At 38.5% G+C, this 18,850-nt stretch overlaps 1 protein-coding gene across 20 annotated transcripts in view; it reads right to left on the bottom strand.

The window, feature by feature from the left end:
• Positions 1–18,850, bottom strand: part of UNC80 (unc-80 homolog, NALCN channel complex subunit) — a 230,607-nt gene that overhangs the window by 19,867 nt on the left and 191,890 nt on the right. For all 20 annotated transcript variants that reach the window (XR_012421433.1, XM_005574149.4, XM_045367643.2 and 17 more), the window contains 8 exons: positions 11,375–11,575; positions 9,096–9,219; positions 8,028–8,153; positions 6,656–6,779; positions 5,713–5,919; positions 2,700–2,884; positions 1,940–2,105; positions 322–501 (listed from right to left, as the gene is read on the bottom strand). Coding sequence is in view for 19 of the 20 variants with exons in the window: in XM_005574149.4 (XP_005574206.3) it covers positions 322–501; positions 1,940–2,105; positions 2,700–2,884; positions 5,713–5,919; positions 6,656–6,779; positions 8,028–8,153; positions 9,096–9,219; positions 11,375–11,575 (1,313 nt within the window). In the remaining variant the exon portion in view is untranslated. The remainder of the gene's footprint in view (positions 1–321; positions 502–1,939; positions 2,106–2,699; positions 2,885–5,712; positions 5,920–6,655; positions 6,780–8,027; positions 8,154–9,095; positions 9,220–11,374; positions 11,576–18,850) is intronic.

Here is an 18,850-nt window from a genome sequence, read left to right as displayed (position 1 = left end):
AGTGCTTTCCTTGGTTAGTTATCCACAATTTAAATGGGAGTTAGTGGAAAAAGTTGACTATACAGGTTTAAAGAAAATTTAGGAGTCACTAATGATTTGCTTTTTTCCTGAACTCTTTTTAAATGACCAAAGGATATCAAGAAATGTATAGAAAAGCAGGCATCAGGAGTCATGGAATCAGTCATATTTTCCCTAGAACTCCTTCTGTAAAAATGACTAGGGGATCAGAAGTGGAAAAGGTCAGAGGGCAGTAATCCTTCCCAAGCCCCTGCTCCTATGGCCAAGCCGTGTCTTCCACCCACATTCTTTGGAATGACCTACTTTCCTCATCTTCCTCATCAGTCCGACTCAGGGTGTCCTGCGAAGCTTGCTGGGATGGCTCACTATCCTGCTCCCAGACAGTGCCCGTGCCTGTGTTAGAGCGGGACATGGTGGCCAAGCTCAGGCGGTAAGCAGAGGTGGAGGTGCCCACGGTACTGATGGATGTCTTGCCTTGGTAGGCTAGAGGATTCGAGAGACCAAAGGAAATGCATGGTGAGAATCTTAAATGTCTGCTTCAAAGTCCTCCCTGATCACTTGTAATTTTTAGGAAAGGTTCGTTAAATAATGTGTCTTTATAACGAATTTGCAAATGAAAGTGGGGATTTTTTATTTTAAAGAATCAATATTGGCCACTGATATAATTAAGTAGTTCCCTTGCCAGAACATAACATCTGTAACAATATTAAATGCTTTGACATTGTTGCCTTTCTTATTGGTTTTCTATTTTATTTTCCAAGGTTGGTAGGATGCAAATTAACTTTGACCTGAATTGTAACTTCCAACTTGGCAATTTTTACTAAGAAATATATCTTATCTGACACAAACATATCAAAGTAATAAATAAGTTGTCTGATGTGAACCCCACAATCAGAATGCATAATCAAAACTGTTTTCATTCTCATTTTCTGGAAATTACAACCTATAAAATACCCCTCATTTCTATGTCAGGTTATTTTATTACAAAGTAGAATATTTAAATGATAATGTTTAAACTTCACCAGGATTATACTTATCAATTTTTTGTTTTTACCACATTGTCTGCAAAGAACAATAAAAGCTTTCAAAAGAAAGGAAATAACCCTTCCCTCCCACAAAAAAGAAGACCTAGCACATATTACATTTTACTTGTGGATAATGACTGCCCTCTAATGGCAAATAATGTTTTATTTTCCTTCCTCAGTAATCTAAGGATATAAGAAAGAAAGCAATGTACTCTCAAAGAATACCTGTAGAATAATGTAAAATAATGTAAAGAAAGTACTTCCTAGTTTGCCAGCTCTAAGGGAATCCTTCCCCTTCTGATGTGTGAAAAGTTAAAGGCTTTATAAATCAATCATACAGATCTGTTGAAAAATCCCCTTACAATAATCATTTTCTATGCGATAGTAGTAAGTTATGTACTTGTAAGTTATTTACCTATTTTCTACTGTGTCTGTTTCCTCATTCTTTACAGGGACTTTCAATTATACACCTTGAAGGTATTTGTATAGCTTAAAGGAAATAATCTGCCATTAAATAGAAGTTCAATAAATGAATGTCCCCCTTCTCTTTTTCAAAAAGGAAATAAAGATAATAATTTAAACCATTTTTTCTCCAATTAAATATTCAAGAAAGAGATTAACTACTAAAGTGAAGATTAAAAAATACATAGAAAAGGAAGAAAACTAAATTCTTATGATATCCTTTTAATTTCTATTTCGTTACTGACAAAAGAGGAAGTCAAATCTAGTAGTGGTCAAATGGCTAACTTAGTAGAAATCATCAAATCTAGTAGTGTACCAAAATGGCTAACGTATTCATAGTTCCAAAAAGTGTGGTGACCTGGACGGAGGGATTCTTTGTAGGCTGTGAGTTCCATTAGTCAAAACAAATTCACAATACTCTCAGGCACACTCACCCGATCCACTATGAACTGCCTCTTTTAGAATTTTTAGTTCACTGTTGAACTCAGCAATGAGCGAGCTCTTACACAAAGGGCGTGGTATGAAGCGCCGCTCCAGCTGGTCGGCAATATGCTGCCGGGCAGAAAGCTCTTCATGATTCTCTGCTGGTTGGGCCAGCAGCTGAAAGGAAGGCATAACATTCTCAGGGTCTCAATTTTCCGTTAGTAAAATGGGCTAATTGCTGTACCCATTGTTGCGAGGAATAAATAAGGTAAAGCATGTGATGTTCCTAGAATGGCACTTTACACAGGAAGTGCTTAATAATTACACTGTTTTAAATCACTACCCTAAGAAATTGGGGCATGAAAAGAACAAACATAGATGGGTACTGGGGGTCTTGGAGGAAAAACATACATTAAGTATCCTATCTGTTTATTTAAAATCAGATCTCAGTCATGCCACTGAAGATAGAAGATTCTCCAAACGATTCCACTGTACCAATCTTTTGGGTGGGTAGAGTGGGGGATGACTAGTAGGGAGTGGGCAAAGTTTTACAGACTCCAATAAAGCTCTTACTGTGAAGGCATTTCTAGTGTGAAATTTTATCCTCTGGAATATATTTTTTGGTGGTTTTCTCATCAAGCATAGTATTAACAGGCCCTACTAACTGGCAACAGTAGGTACCATGAGCACTCCTGCCATATTCCTGCCTCAGTAGAGAGCCACACATTTATTCGAGCTTGCCACTTTCAGGAGGAGAAGCACACACCACACCTTGCACTGGATGAAAGGGCGCAAAAGCACAAAGATGGGTATTCGGGTCCGCACGATGAAGTCGAGGAAGTCCCAAAGGGCCAGGCCTCCCACCTTCCGCAGAGCCATTTCCTTCACCTGGAGGCTCAGCCAGTACCACTGGCTTCCGAGCTGCCTCTCAAAGCAGACGAGAATCACCTTCAGCGCTTCACACCGGGAAAAGAGAAAAGTGAGCCTGCGGACCTGTGCTTCAGAGGAACCCAACCGACATCCAGAGCCCTTTTTGCACCTTTAGAAATTTTCTAAATTTCTAAACTCTCCCCATGTTTCTAAAAACTTCATATGTATTCCCAAGCAAGAGTATTCTGAACATCGAGACAAAAACGTGTATGTTAAGTGTTTTGATTCTGATGAAGAGTACCCAAGTATCTTTCTTAAGTGCATCTTAAAAACTACTATTTTGGAAAATATAAAGCAATGTGGTCGACTGAATTGAAAGGAAAATATTTTATAAACATGATGTGTGGCTAACGCTTTACCTTCCAAAAGTTTTGTCATAATAACTTCATGGTGATATGGACATATCACTCACATTCTTAGCTAAAACATGGATCTTAAAAATCTTTTCCTTTTTTCTTTTAACCATAAAAATAAATATTTGTGTTACTAAAAGAAAATAAAACCATGAAGAAGTGCACAAAGTTAAAAAAATTAAGTCCTTTTCCTTCCCAGTTCCCTTCCTGACCCCACACTAAACTGCTCCCCAGAGGTAACCAGTAAATGCGTTCAGTGTATCTTTCCAAAAATAAAAAACAGCTCCTTCCTTCATCACACACTACGTCTATTACTAAACCCTGCTAGATTTATTTTTCCGTATCTCTTTCCTCTCAGATTCTGGCAGCCCTTCACAATCTACATTTATTTTTATTTTTCAGGAAGCAGATTTCCCAAACCATGTCAGGACAAACCAGAATATTGTGAAGATGTCAAAGATGATGACAGGAGCTCTCTCTGCCACTACAGCTTTTACCGTGGAGTCTGCCACGGGACAGTCAAGTGACCTGAGCCTTCTGGACTGTTCTTAATGCCCATCAATCTCAGCACCTAAACAATGTGTATACTAAACACATTTTGATTCTAATTAGGAAAACACAAAAATCTTTCTTAAGGGCATTGAGTGACTAAATGCACAAAGAAATCCAATTCTCTAAAATCCTCAAGAGTCATATATGCCTTTACCATCCTTAGGATGTTTCCAGGAAAGAACCATGCCATGTAACACAGAGAGAGAGATTGCAAGATTCTTTCTTACCCATATTCCTCCTCAAAATCTCACTTTTCACAGCAAATGCTCATCTCAATTCCTTTCCCTCAACTAAACAAACAAACAAACAAAAAACAACACTCTTCTTTCTCTACCCTAATTCTGATGAAGTTTTCACCGTTACTAAGCCTGCTGGCTCTCTGCCACTCTACTTTCCACCTAAACTTCCATCAGCCCAACACACAGCAGTGTATAAAAGGGGCTCAAGAACAGAGACTCATTCTAGCTTTGTCACTTATTAAGATATATGCCTTCAGGCAAGTTATTCAACCTTTCTGGGCCCCAGGCTCTTCACTCCTAAAATGCGAATAACACTAACTTCTTAGAGTTATTGAGAGGATGAGAGGATTCTATGTGGTAATAGTGTAAAGCACAGAAAACTGCTTGGTGCACAGTAAGTGCTCGAAATAAATGTAAAAATAAACTTAAAATACAGGTTCAGTAGCCTGGCCACGTAACAAAGTAAAAACAACTCTTCACTGAAAAGGCAGACAGTGGAGAGGATGGCAACTCATCAAGTGTCTTCTCAAATCCTTCCTGTACATGGTAAACTTCTTTTCTCCGTCATCCTCTGTGCAATCCTAAACTTCATGTAGGGCTCTATGATAGAGCCTAGATTTGAATTCTACTTTGAATACCTTGGCCAACTGAGCATCCATATGGTTTGGTCCTGGGTACATGCATTCCTTGTGTCTTTTTCTTCTTTTTAATTTTCATTGTCAATCCCCTCATTTTCAAACACATCCCATTATAATGCAGTTCAAACATCCCCCATACTCCAAACTCCAAGGACTCATTTTCATCAGTGTGTTTGTGTTCATCTTATACTTCCCACCAATATCTGCTTTGGTGAATTGAAAAATGTCAGGCAATACTTTCTCATTTTTGAAATTCCCCACTGCCAGTGCCCCTTATTCTCAGCGCTATGGCAAGAGTAGTCTTTTCCTGCTGGCCCAGTTCATTCAGGGCTAAACAGTGGCTTTCCATTGCTCCATGGGTCAGGACCAGGTTAAAGGTAGCACGGGATAATGGGAAAGTAGGAGTCAAAGAGGGAAAGGGATTGGGAAGCCTATGGGAGCAGGACTGGATTGGCCTCACTAGAGTAATGATCAAGGTGGAGATTAAAGACATTTTAAGGGAGGAAAAATAGCTAGTAGGGGGCATAACATATTGCAAGGTCACCAAATCTTGCTGCACAGGATGTAGACTACCCAACTCCAGAACCCCGTTTATATAGGTGACAGACCAATGAGTCCCACGTGTTGTGCAATGTTGTGTCTTTGTATACTAGACTGAGTTTAGATCTCATAGCAGCTACTGAATCTCACTAGTGAACTTGTACTTAATCAGCATGGAAGAATCTTTACTGCAGATGCCTTCCTTACAAACCCAGACACTCTTACATAAAACAGCCAAGTAATTTAGGCATGGCAGATGTGAAACCATGTTGTTTTTTGGCATATGTTTACTGAAGGAAACCAGACTCTTTTGCAACGGTAATGTTTCTTGTTCAAGTGGCTTCTTTAAATACATTCTGGATTGAGGTTTCTTTAAATATATTCTGGTTTAAGGTCTCTCCAAATTCTTTCTGAGTTAAGTTGGAACTTAACTAATTACATCTAATTATTTATCTATCTAGCTATCTACACATATGTTTTCACATATATATACATACACATGCACAAACAGAGAGATAAAGAAAGTACCAACCCAAGTATGCTGCTTGGCTGGTGGACTCAGCCAGCCCTTCCCTGCGCAAGTCTTTCCCTGCATCCCCAGGGGTAGAGCAGTGGGCTGGGGAGCTCTCTAACATGAAGTTCTTGCTCCTAGATGTGCTGATGATCCGCGGTGGCAGGAGCACATTGATGACCGTCTGCAGCAGCAGCTGCACCTCAGGCTGCTCCAGCCAGGGACTATCTAAGGGGCAGAATTTGGAAGAGGGAAGTGGAAAGAAAAACATCACAAGGTAGACTGTCCACATTAGATACAGAAAAACTCAGCTCTTTCCAAGTCCAAACTACAACACCCTAGAAATTCAGGTGTTTCCCATCAAGTACAGCTTTACCAATGGACAGAGACAGTGTTCCTGGCACCTGAGTATTTTCTCCATAGTGGGTACCCAAAACCTTGTGGTCTTAGCCAAATGTCTCGCTTACCATTTCAATCTCCTTTCTTTTTGCAAATACTCATGATGCACTGTACTTACATTTGAGATAAACTTTTTTTAAAAGAATCCCTCTACCCCTAAGAAGAAAGAGTAATGAAAATACATTGTAATTTAATGATAGTGGCAGGATTTCTGCTAAACCCAGTGTCTGTAGGTTGTACAAGTTTGTTCACCTGTCAATTCTTATATTATACTTCAATGAATACCATTTTCTCAACTGAATTGAACCACTGTTCCCTGATTTTTGCTGTACTGAAATGTCTTTAAATAGGATGTATCTTCTAAGAAGTAGAGCAGAGAAACTCTGGTCCCAGGTAGCTAAACTGAAAAGAAAGAAAAACTCTTATTCCCTAAGATGACCCTATTTAAATCATTCAGATTGACTTCAGTGATAGCCTTCATGGGAACAGGAAAAAGAAATAGCAGCCTGACATTTAAGAAAACACAACGACAATGATAAATTTCCTTTAGTTAAATTAATCAGACCTTTGCTTCCAGATCCTACTGTGAGCACAAATGGGATGAGCAGATTTAAAAGCATCCCCTCCCTTCGCTCTTGATTGGTGAATGGGGAGATCACATGGCTTAAAGGAAAATCTTCTTTTAAAGCCTGTGCAGCAATAATAGAAAAAAAGATTAATTGACCACCACACCCATTTAGTATGTTTGTTTTTACACAGTATGATGGAGACGGTGACTCCCTGCTGGCTGCTCCTGTAAACTATGAGTTCAATTGTCATCTGTAGAGCATACAAGCTTCACCCAAAACTGATACTTTACCATTGTCTTGATATAATTGAGAGCTATATACCTAAAAAGATAGTAACATCTTGAATATTAAATGAAAAATAAAAATACTTATGGTCAGGTACAAAAACAACTTCATGTCCCCATTAATTTTCTCTATTTTTCCACCAATAAATATTTTAACAACAAAGGAGAAGGAAGAAAATCAGAACTTCTCACTTGCTCCATTTGGGAGTTATTCCTCTGGCACCTGCCATGAAAGGCCTTCTTCAAGCCAGGAAACAATATGCAATATAGAAAGAAATATGTGATCTTTGTACATAAGTTATTAACGTGTATCACTTTAGGGATGTCACTCTTCTGCACAGTAGCCATAGCTCTTACTTGATCTCTTTTCTATCATCTACCCATTCTCTGGATGATGAGCCATCAAGTTTGGTTGTCAAACAATGGATGGGTCAGTTATCCACTTACATCAGTTGTGTACTTTCCATTGATTAAAGAGCTTTCCAGTGATTTTTCATTGTGTAAAACTGGTTGACACACAGAAATACTCAGGAGACTTGGGATTCTGCAGTTTTGGTTTTTTTTTTTTTGTTTTTGGCCTTGGGAATGATTACTTTAATTTTAAGAAATAAATTAAGGGGGAGAATTTCCTTTTAAAAAGCACACATAATATTCAACCCACAATCATTAAAGAAAATTAAGATATTCAAAGTCTAGTGATAACATCTGAAAGAATTTTATATTGCAATTCTTTCTGAAAATAATTTAAAACCAGACTGTGAATATTACTGCCTCTTTTAATTAACAATTGTGAGCTGATTATCTGTGAACCATTATTTTGCACACATTTTAAATGACTGAAGTGGTTCCTGAAGTTGTGGCAGGACTAAATGACTCTGCTATATTTGAGATCTCAAGAAGAATTACAGAAGCACAACTTAGGGCCAAGCTCAGGGCTGAAGCTCCAAATCTATAAAAGTTTGGAGATGTTTACACTTTTGTTTCACAGATTTTGCCCAGCCTTTGCAGAAAAAACGAGAACACCATGATCTGGTGCCTCAACCAGCAACTTAATGAGCGTGACAAACAGGTAAGGCAGTCACACCTGTATCTGCAACGCTACAAGCCGGACAACAGCTGTGCTGAAGGGTAGAGGTGGTGAGAGATAAGGGCTGAGATGAAGAAGGGGTAATCCGTCAGCAACACTGGAAGGTCCTACCACTCCCATGACCTGAAATACAAACAGAGCACATGACCAGCCTTGACTATTGCAACTTCATGCAACCGTAGTAAGGGAGTCTCAATGATGATGATAATAAAAATAATAAATTGAAGGTTGGGCATGTTACTTTCAATCATTTCTTTCTTGATGCCTTCTGAAGGCATGTAATGTCTGGAGTCAGATCGAACATTACACTGAATTCAGCCAAGGTTTTGTAGAATGTTGTTTATAGTTAACTATGTAAATAATGAGAGATGAATCAAAAAGCTATTCTAATCAGGGAATTGGACACTTACTTGTGAATTCAAAGGAATGCAGTCAACATTCCTTGATGGAGCAAATACTGACAACAATGATGATGGCAACAGCTCTATTTGCACTAGGCATTCCAACTACAGATTTATTGCTCAGCTAGTGAAGCAGCAGGTCCTATTTAATGAGATGCTCTAACATGGTTTCTATACATTTTACAAAACCTTGTCAGGACCAGACTCTAGATATTACATAAACAATTAAAAATATTTTTTCCTTCACATAAATCCTAGACTGGCCAACTCATAGTGTCATTTTGCACCATAAAAGAAAAAAATCGTCTTTGCATTTTAAGTTCCCCCACCCAGACTACCTCAACTTCTAGCCAATTGTGCAGGCTCCGCCACCCCACTCTCCAACTGGCAGCCCTCAACTCTCAGCGCAACTTGAAGAGGTGAATTGTCAAAGTAGCGCATGGGAAGCAGCACACCAAAATCCCTTCTGTGTAGGGATGGGTTCCTGGATCTCCCCACACACCACCTTGAAATGTACCTCACTATTTTCAGTGTCACCTGAGCCGTCTGTTTTCATGGGCAGATAGGGGCACAAAGTGGTTGACCTGTAAATCTTCAATTCAGAGAAGTCAATAGCAGAGTTACATTGTGCAAAGTTTCGTAAGATTGCCACTTGGCTACTCACCAGATTGACACAGACATTGATCAGTGACCTAAGGTGAGGCAGGAAGGATATGATTGGCTGCCTCTGAAGTGTCAAACAAACCCCTTCAATCAAATTGCTGGCAGGCTCCCACTCAACCTGTCGCCTGGAATACAATATAGGCGCCATTAGCGGCTTGGGTCCCTTCTGGAGAGTCTGAAACAAGTGAATGAGACAGTGATTCTGACGCCATCTAAGACAGGATGTGTCTCTGGGATGAAGTTTACCCATATTGTTCCAAAAGCACAGAGCACACTGGGAGGGGAAGAAGATACTGAAAACGTAGCAGAGGCAGGCCTGCCCCATTCGACTAAATCTATTGAAGAAAAAACAAAGATGATGAACGGGTTGCATTTTAATTTCCCTGGTTTTAGCTTTGACAGAGGGTCCTACGACTACCATCGTAGAAAACTGATCACAGGGGTAATTACTCCCAATAGAACTAATCTGACCCCAGCTACATTTCTGAAACCTGTTTATCAGACTACACATGCCCATCAGTTTTTACACCAGACTACCACTGATTTGATTTATATAGCTTAACTCCTGCCAAGAAGATCACATTAGAAGAAAATAGTTTACTTAAACAATGTTCTTTCTTGGCCTCCCAAGAAATGATATGTATTTTTTGGCTACTTTGTATGGTAGTATAAATGGTGTTACTGTATACATAACCCAATTAAATGAATATGGAATTTTCTGTAATAAAAGTCAATCCATTTCATAATTGTCCTAGTACTGAAAGATTCATCCCTATGGCCCCAAAATAAACAACTTGGGCTTTACTGATATTAACAGTATTTCCTTATATTTTCCTGGCAATACTTTCTAAGCTTATATTTCCTAGCAAAATGGGATCTGCAACGACAAATGGAAACATATTCATAAATGAGGCTATGTGACATCTCCGTCACTGAAGGTAACGTGCAGGTCAGGTTCAGCCAACATTTCTTGTGTTGAACTGAGATCACCCCCCAAATTTAAATCCAAGCCAACTCCATATTCATAGCATATCTCCCAAGAAAATTGCCTACCACTGACCAAGCCTGTGTACTAATCCAGAAATCTACTTTCGGGAAGCATGATGTTCTTTATAGTGGGCTTAATTATATGAGAAATGGGTCATTTTTAGAGATGTTTAACATCTTTAGATACCAAGTATTTAAGAAAGGAATTTATTTCGACACACCCTTGTAAGACAGTTATAAATCTTTGATAAGCCATTTGCTGATAGACACAAATGTTCTATTGGGATCACTAAAGAAATAGTGTTTTAAAACAGGCATTTCCATGCCATTGAAATAAATAACCTTGAAATAATGTATAGGCAGTCATCACCATGGTATAAAAGAATATAAAAACAAATAATCAATTATTAGAATAAAAATTTTCAATTTGTTTTAATGACTCCTGAAGGCTGGATTAGTGTGAAGGAGATGATGGACTAATATCTGAAAAATTCTGATGAATTGAACATTAAGTGCTATAAATTCTTGGGAAGGAGTTGCACTGATTTTTGGGTTTAGTTTAAAAGGACAGAAAATGTTCTCACTAGCCCAAACTTGAAATTTCTGAGTAAGTGGGTTTACCAGTATTAACCTGTTGAACTATCTGCTCACTATCACTATAGTTTCCAAACTGGGTTCACATCTCTGAGTGGTTCAAAAACATCTGCTAATATGTAGGCTACCAATGAATATTTCCCAGGTCACTGAACAAAGATCAAGCATTAATAGTGTTCATTAGCACCACACTGAATTAGGTTAAAAAGTGAAAATTAGGTGTTTGTTTTCAATCCTGTGAATTTTTAAGCTGCTGCTTGGCGATTATTGTAAAGCTTGGAATTTCTCTAAACTGGTACCTAAATATGTTAACTAGCTACGTTAAATATAGTATATTGAACATAAAATTCATTTTCTTTTCTCATTAGTTGTTCCATTTATAATGCCTACCCTCCCTTATTTTAAAAGGGATTAAAGGGTACTAATTGAAATTTTTATTTGTGTCAGATGAGGAGCGTGACAGCTAAGAAATGGATAGATTTTTCAAGATAAGCACATATACTTTTAAAGAAAATGTTAGTTTTCTCAAAATGTAGGCTTTGCCACTTAGGCATTCATAGACCCTATTAACCATGCACATATACCAGAGAAAACTTTCAAGTCATTCATTCAACTCCAGAATGATCTACCATCTTAAAAAATGAGAAATCTTAACTTTGACATTTGTGATAGCAACAGCTAACTAGGAGGCATTCTCACCTCAAAGTAGGCATCTTATGAATTTTGTTGAACATTCTATCCAATCTTTTTAAAATGAGGATGAGGGCTGGCCTCACTGCCTCAGCTGTCCAGTCGGTAATGGGTAGCATCTCCATGATGTAGCGCCGAAGCCCACGACTCTCCATTGTCTGAGTGTCATATGGTGCCAGCTTCAGAAGGGAGTGTGCAATTTCTGCCAACCTAAAATATATACATGCGTATATATGAATATATAAAATAAGCGTAGAATTACACAATGGGAATTTTTCTACACAGCATCATATTAATCACCCCTTCCAGACCACCTACTGCCTGAACTAAGAACATTCTTCCCAACATCCTCTATCCCTCTGCTCTCCCATATACCAGAACAGTGATACCTACACATCCATATTAATAGAGAATCATAGAATGTTTCAGAGACGACATGTAAAGAGCATCTGATAAGGAAACTACAATCCAGAGATTAAGGATAGGCCAAATATATTTAGAGAATGTCACTTCTGAGGATGTACATGTATATTATATATATGACATATATGCATATAAAAGAGAACCTAACTTTAATGAACAATAAAATCACTAATATCAAATGTCCTTGGAAATTTCATGGCTTCAGAACTCTCTCAGTACCCATAGTCAAGGTCAAAGCCACCTTATAAAAAATGCTATTGGTTTTTGTTGCAACCCAAAGAGTTCTTCAGGCTCCATTTCCATTCCTCTCCTTTAAAGTCTCCTCCTCTCTTTTTGTCTTATACATGGATCCTTCCTCTCTGTTGAGATTCTTTATCTAATAGACCCAGTTGTACTGTCTGGATGACATTGGTTTTGGTTGTCTCTACTTCTTAGATTTCCCAACTCGGTTCCATACAGAAACTGCCAGGGGGAAAGTTGTGCTTCCCTCAGGGTTGGCCCAGGCTTGCAGTCACCAGACCCAAGTGTTGATGTTCTAAGTGTTAGATTTTCTGAAGGAGAATTGGCCAAATAGATTAATTGGGCAAATAAGGTTTCTAGTAAATGTAATAGTTAACGAAATAATCTTTAGAACTAGATATGGATTACCAATTTCCAAATAATAAACAATACAAATATAAAGATGTACATAGCCTTAAAGCCAACTTAATTTAATTTTGTATGAAGGAGAAAGTATTTAAACACTTTACGGTGGCTCCTGATAAAATATACTGAGTAGATCCAGAACGTGTACAAGATAATATTAAGAGGTAATGTATACTCATTCATAAAAGTATCTTACAACATGCTGTATGATTCGAGCTTGATTTTTTTTTCCTCAAAAAAAGCTTATATTCTAAAAAATACACCTAAGATACAGTGGCTGAAATGTTCATATTCTTTGTCAAGATACTGAAAATTCATTTGAAAACAAATATCTTTAGGAAGGGTAATACATTAAGTTACTACCACCCATTATTTGAATCTTTGGCTTCAATCAGTACATGTTGAGTTAGTCAGGCAAAGGATTCTATGGAACTGGAATGTAGGACAGAGGACTCCTGATGGAGGAGGCGAGCAGACAGGCATAATGTTACCTAGGAATGCATGTGTGGATGGCATCAGCAGGAGCAGCCATACCATACATGGAAAGTTTTCAGGATTGTTACTAAAGAGAGGAGGAGATTTGAGATAAACGGAAAAATAAGGTTTGTTTGTTCGTTTGTTTTGACAAGTTTGTACTGGAAAAGCTCTGGAAATAATCTTCCCTGAGTCATGGAATCTTAGGGTTGAAAAAGCTCATAATAGTCATAATATCCTGTAGGCAGTCAGGTTCACACTGGCACCTCTTATTTATTTTTATTTTTATTTTTTTAAAACACAACTTAAAAGGAAAATGAAAAAAATATAATTTCCCAGGACTTCCAATAATCTCATAAATAAGAACTTCTGGCTGGGCGTGGTGGCTCACGCCTGTAATCCTAGCACTTTGGGAGGCCGAGGCCAGTGGATCATGAGGTCAGGAGTTCAAGACCAGCCTGGCCAAGATGGTGAAACCCTGTCTCTACTAAAAATACAAAAATTAGCTGGGCGTGGTGGTGGGCGCTCATAATCCCAACTACTCGGGAGGCTGAGATTGCGCCACTGCGCTCTAGCCTGGGTGACAGAGCAAGACTCCATCTAAAAATAAAAAAGAACTTCTAAGGTCTGGGCCCAGAAATCTATATATTTTTAACTTTTTTTTTTGGAAAATCTCAAACATATAAAAAAGTAGAGAGATGAGTATATAGTAAGCCCCCAATATACCCATCACTCAACCTCAGCCTCCCAGGTAGCTGGGACTACAGGTGCACAGCCCCATGCCCTGCTAATTTTTGTAGTTTTTGTAGAGATGGGGTTTTGCTACGTTAGTCAGGCTGGTTTTGAGCTCCTGGATTCAAGCAATCTGCCTGCCTCAGCCTGCCAAAAGTGCTGGGATTACAGGTGTGAGCCACTGTACTCGGCCTACAGTGACTCTTGTTTTACTTATACCCTCAAACACTCCCCCTTTCCCCACCCTAGACTATTTTAAAGTAAATCCCAAGCATCATACCATTTACCCAGACATATTTCAGTATGTGTCTCCAAATTATTATGGACTGAGAAAAATTAAACACAACACAATATGACATTTAACAAATTAAAAATAATTCTTCTTTTTGAAAAATTCCAATATCCAGTCAGTTTTCAATATTCACACACTATCTCATACTTACTTTTTGTTTTTTTAGAAATTAGGAAAAAATAAGGCCCATAAATTTCAATTTGTTGATGTCTTTAAGTCTCTTTTAATATGTAGATTTCCCCCTCTTCTGTACTTTTTTGCTATCTTGACTTTTTTTTTTTTTTTCTTTTTTTTTTTTGAGACGGAGTCTCGCTCTGTTGCCAGGCTGGAGTGCAATGGTGCGATCTCGGCTCACTGCAACCTCTGCCTCCCAGGTACAAGTGATTCTCCTGCCTCAGCCTCCTGAGTAGCTGGGACTACAAGTACGTGCCACCACGCCCAGCTAATTTTTGTATTTTTAGTAGAGATGAAAGTTTAACTATATTGGCCAGGATGGTCTTGATCTCTTGACCTCGTGATCTGCCCACCTCGGCCTCCCAAAGTGCTGGGATTACAGGCGTGAACCACCACACCCGGCCTTATCTTGTTATTTATTAAAGAAATTCTCTGTAGCAACACTCTACTGATTGAATCTCCACAGTGTAATTTAATCTATCCTACTGCCTTTGTATTTAATTCAATTGGAAGTTAAATCCAGGGCCTACAACTGCAGACTCAGTTTTGATTTTTTGGCAAGAGTACTTAGCAGGTGGTGTGTGTGGTGTGTACTTCCGCCAGGAGGTACAGGATTCCTAGTTGTCACTCGTTTTACGATATTAGCTGTTCTTAGTCACTGCACAGATCCACTGACGCATTAGGAGTAGTGCAGTGGTAATATCATATAATTCTTTATCTCACATATTGTAATAAAGAGAAATTGTGATTACTCCAAGAGAACAGAAGAGTGAATAACTGTTTGAAAGGATCTAGAGGGTAAGAGCTCCTCAGCTGATTTTGATAGACATCCTGGTTTACAAATCACAGCCAAGGCCATTACCTCTCTGATTATTTAGAGTGTTCTACAATTGCTTTATGTGACTAGCTCCATGGATAGAAAATTCACTACTGTACAAGGCAACTTATTTCCTCTTTGGAGGTCCACACTGTGAGAGGTTACTTTCATGTTAGGCCTCCAAATTCCCTTTAATTTCTTCCTACTAGGCTTAATTCTGAAAGCATAAATCCAATCCATCTTCTCCATCATGACCCTTCATTATCAAGAAATAGTTATTGTCTCCTAATTCCCACTGTTTTCTCTCCAAACTGAACATATTCACATTGTCCTGGAATTGTGTGTGAATGTGAGTGCTTTAAAGAAATCATTTTAAAGGCTTATACATTCTTTTGTTTATCTCTTTCTCATGAATTTGATATACAGAAAATAATTCTTTACTTCTCAGGTTATTTGTGTGACAAATAAGAGTATATCTATATGCACTTATTTCTTTTCTCTTATTATTTTAAAGGTAACATTGAGAAGTGCTTGTGAAATAATCAATCTGTCTATTTTAAGTTTCCAAAGAATATTTAGAGCTGAATTTAAGAGCCATTTTATGGATTACTACCTGAATTTATCTAATTCCCAGTCACGTGACAAAATAAATTCGTTTTGCACATAAAACAAAATTTCCCTTTCCCACAGTCTTTGCTGTACTATCACATGCATAACCAAAAAACTTTCCTATGGTTCTTTCCCAGTGGGAACAGAAGAGATTTTCCCATTGAGAGGGTGAGGGAGATAGGAAAAGAGAAAGAAAGAAAATGAGAGAGATAGAGACCGCACATGAGAGAGAGAGAGAGAGAGAGAGAGAGAGAGAGAGAGAGAGAATTTGCAGATTCTGTTATCCAGCTGCTTTGGCAGCACTGGGTTGGACAAATGAAGCAATACATTTCGGTAGGGCAGAGACTCTATCTAATCAAGAATATTTTCATCAAGAGCCTTGTAATCAAACATACATTCTGCAAATTCAGAAGTACAGATTGCCTTAGCAATGCTTCTTAACTTGTTGGTTTGATTCGAATTATTTCGGCAAACATTTGTATTTTTTATATCATCCCATTTCTCTTTCTCTTTTTAAAAATCAACTTTTCATTCTTGGGTGACATTATCTATTCTTATAATTTAAGAACGATTTAATACTACCCTCAATTCGCAAATTTATATATTAAGCTCTGACTTCTACTTATATTCAAGGGCACCCTTAATTTATAAGAGGAGCCTTAATTACATCCTTTGCTTAGTGTAAGTTCAAAGCATCTGGATCCGCCCCTACTCAGCAACATAGAATATCTCTATTTGGTCAGAGACTATGGCAGGCCTGTCTTTTTCAAAAGGTTGTTGTGAGAAATGGCATCAATAAAGGGCATTTAGTCTAAATATTCCCTGGGCAATAAAAATGTTGCCCTCCTATCGACCCAGGCCATGAAATAGCTGTGCTCTTGAATGACATTATCCTGGCTTCAGATCAATTGCTTTTGCTGAACTGCATTATGACATTGTGGCAACTTTATATACTAACAGGCATCCAGCCATGTACAACCAGCACTTTATCTACTATAGGGATGTTGCTGAGGACTCTGTTCTCACCACTCTTTCCTTTAACAAACACCAACCAAGAGACTGTTGAAGCTCAGAAAGCAATACCCCAAAATGAAGACCTCAGAAGCCAAAGTGTTTCACTGATCTTCTCCTGCCCTCCTCTCTGTGGCCTCTCATTCTTTTCCAAGGCTAGTCATGGAAACTGGAGACCCTTTTCCTCAAAGCAGGTCATTGAAACCAGAACCCTTTTTCCTGAAGCCAGTCATAAAACTTAGAGATATTACACTAATTTTACCCCATCTTTCTGTGTAAAAACTAGCCCTACAGAAACTGTCTGACCCATCTTGTTTGACTGTAGGTCGTAAGAACGCCCCCTTCCCAGAAACGGTCTTGCCCCATTCCCAGAAGGAAGGAATGCTAACCAGAAAGGCCAAGAAGAATCTAAAAGCACAGGCCATGCTGGGTTTCCTCACTTGGTCTAATGAGATCATACCCTTTTTGTCCAATCATATTTATACATGGCTATCCATACTTTGTTAAACAAAAATGCAGAGCTTCCCCTGTATTTTTGGGTCTTCATCCTGAAGGCTCCTGTGTCAGGTAAAACTATGATCAAATACATTTTCATGCTTTTTGATTATTATCTGTCTTTTATCAGTTGATTTTCAGCAAACCTTCAGAGACTCAAGGGGAAAATTTCCCTTGGCCCCTACAAGATTTTTCTTGTTCTTCGTATTTTAAAAAAGTATTGTTTTACCGAGCAACTGTTTTGTTTTTAACTTATTTATATTATGATTTTGTAATTAATCTTTTTTTCACTCATTGCTTTGATAACTAAGAAAGTCAAATTTATGGTTCATGAATAAAATCTAATATGATCTTATATTGATTTCCTGTGCTAATCTTATCATAAAGATAATTAACTCCTTGAAAATCTTTCACATTATCCTGACTCTATAATTTGTATATACTCTCCCTTCACATATTTGCTGAGTTGCCTCAAATCCTTTACATAATAATACATAAATGCCTATGAGATTATAGTACTTGCAACTTTGTATTATAGTTATTTTCTTATGTGCCTCTTGCATTGAGCCATGATAATCTTGAAGACCAGGACCTTAGTGTACATCCCCAGTGTTTAACACAGTATTTGGACCATTCTCGTTAGCATTAGTATCTATTGTGTCCAGATCAGTGCCAGGCTCGGAGCTAAATCATTTCTAGTTCATTTAACCTTTAATAGGTATTGGCCTCTAGAGGGAGCTCCAGGCCTCTCTGACTCTTGCTGTCCCCTCCCTCCAAATGCCCTAAGGAAGATCGTCAGGTTATGGGACAGTCACTATCTCATAGTCTGTCTCTCTCTCTCTCTCTCTCTCTCCCCCCCCCCCCCACACACACACACACACACACACATCTATCTTTTAGGAATATTTTTCCCTTTCTCTCACAAAATGGCCATTGGTCATAGTGATTTTCTGACTCTGGGAATGTGATGTTTCTCTGTTCACAGAATCGCTTAGGTCAGCTAGAGCAGACCAGTGGAAAAGGAAGTGGAGGGGCTGAATAGATCCCTAGGTTGCTATGACAGCAGGACCTTGACACTCCAAATGTCCCTCCCCTTTCTCTGAAGGCTCCCTTCTAGGAGCTGAACTTTTCAGTGTGAAATAAGCTCTTCCTCATTACTGCACAGCAGGGAGTGTGAACTCCAGTGAGGCCCTGGGGTTCTCCAGGGCAGTGCTGGGTGTGAGTGTGCAATTCAAAGAATGTGAAATTACACTGGAAGAAAAAGAACCTGCGTTCACTGTACATTTCTGTCTTCTCATTTTCCTTCATTGAGTACTTCCTAAATTAAAAAAAGGCAATAACCAGGAAACTGTGAGTTTTGCCAAATTGCAACATTATTTGGAAGTGGCTGGACCTAACTCTGCCTTAACCTTTATAGATACATTAAATTTTCCAAGTGAATCTTCTGATATCCATGACATTTTTCTTTGAAGGGATTTTCATCACCCTTAACAAATGATTATAAATCTGAATAGAAGGTCTTCTGGAATCACGTTCCTTTTGAAACACAAATACAGCCTTTAGCATGAATTTCAAGTGAAATAGCAACCCTGTAGGAAGATGAAATATGAGTGCACAGGGATGTAATTCTGGGGCCTTTCCCTAGCACACTAAGAGCAAAACATGTAAATGACAACTGGCCTCATCTAGTTCAGAATTCTTACCAGGACACATTTTTTTTAACGGTTGGAAGGCTGTTTATATAAAGGGGATATATCTCAAGCCTGTAATCCCAGCACTATGGGAGGCCGAGACGGGCGGATCACGAGGTCAG

Source organism: Macaca fascicularis, chromosome 12 (genome assembly GCF_037993035.2).
Source record: "Macaca fascicularis isolate 582-1 chromosome 12, T2T-MFA8v1.1".
NCBI lineage: Eukaryota > Metazoa > Chordata > Mammalia > Primates > Cercopithecidae > Macaca > Macaca fascicularis.
This window is presented reverse-complemented; position numbering and strand designations above follow the sequence as displayed.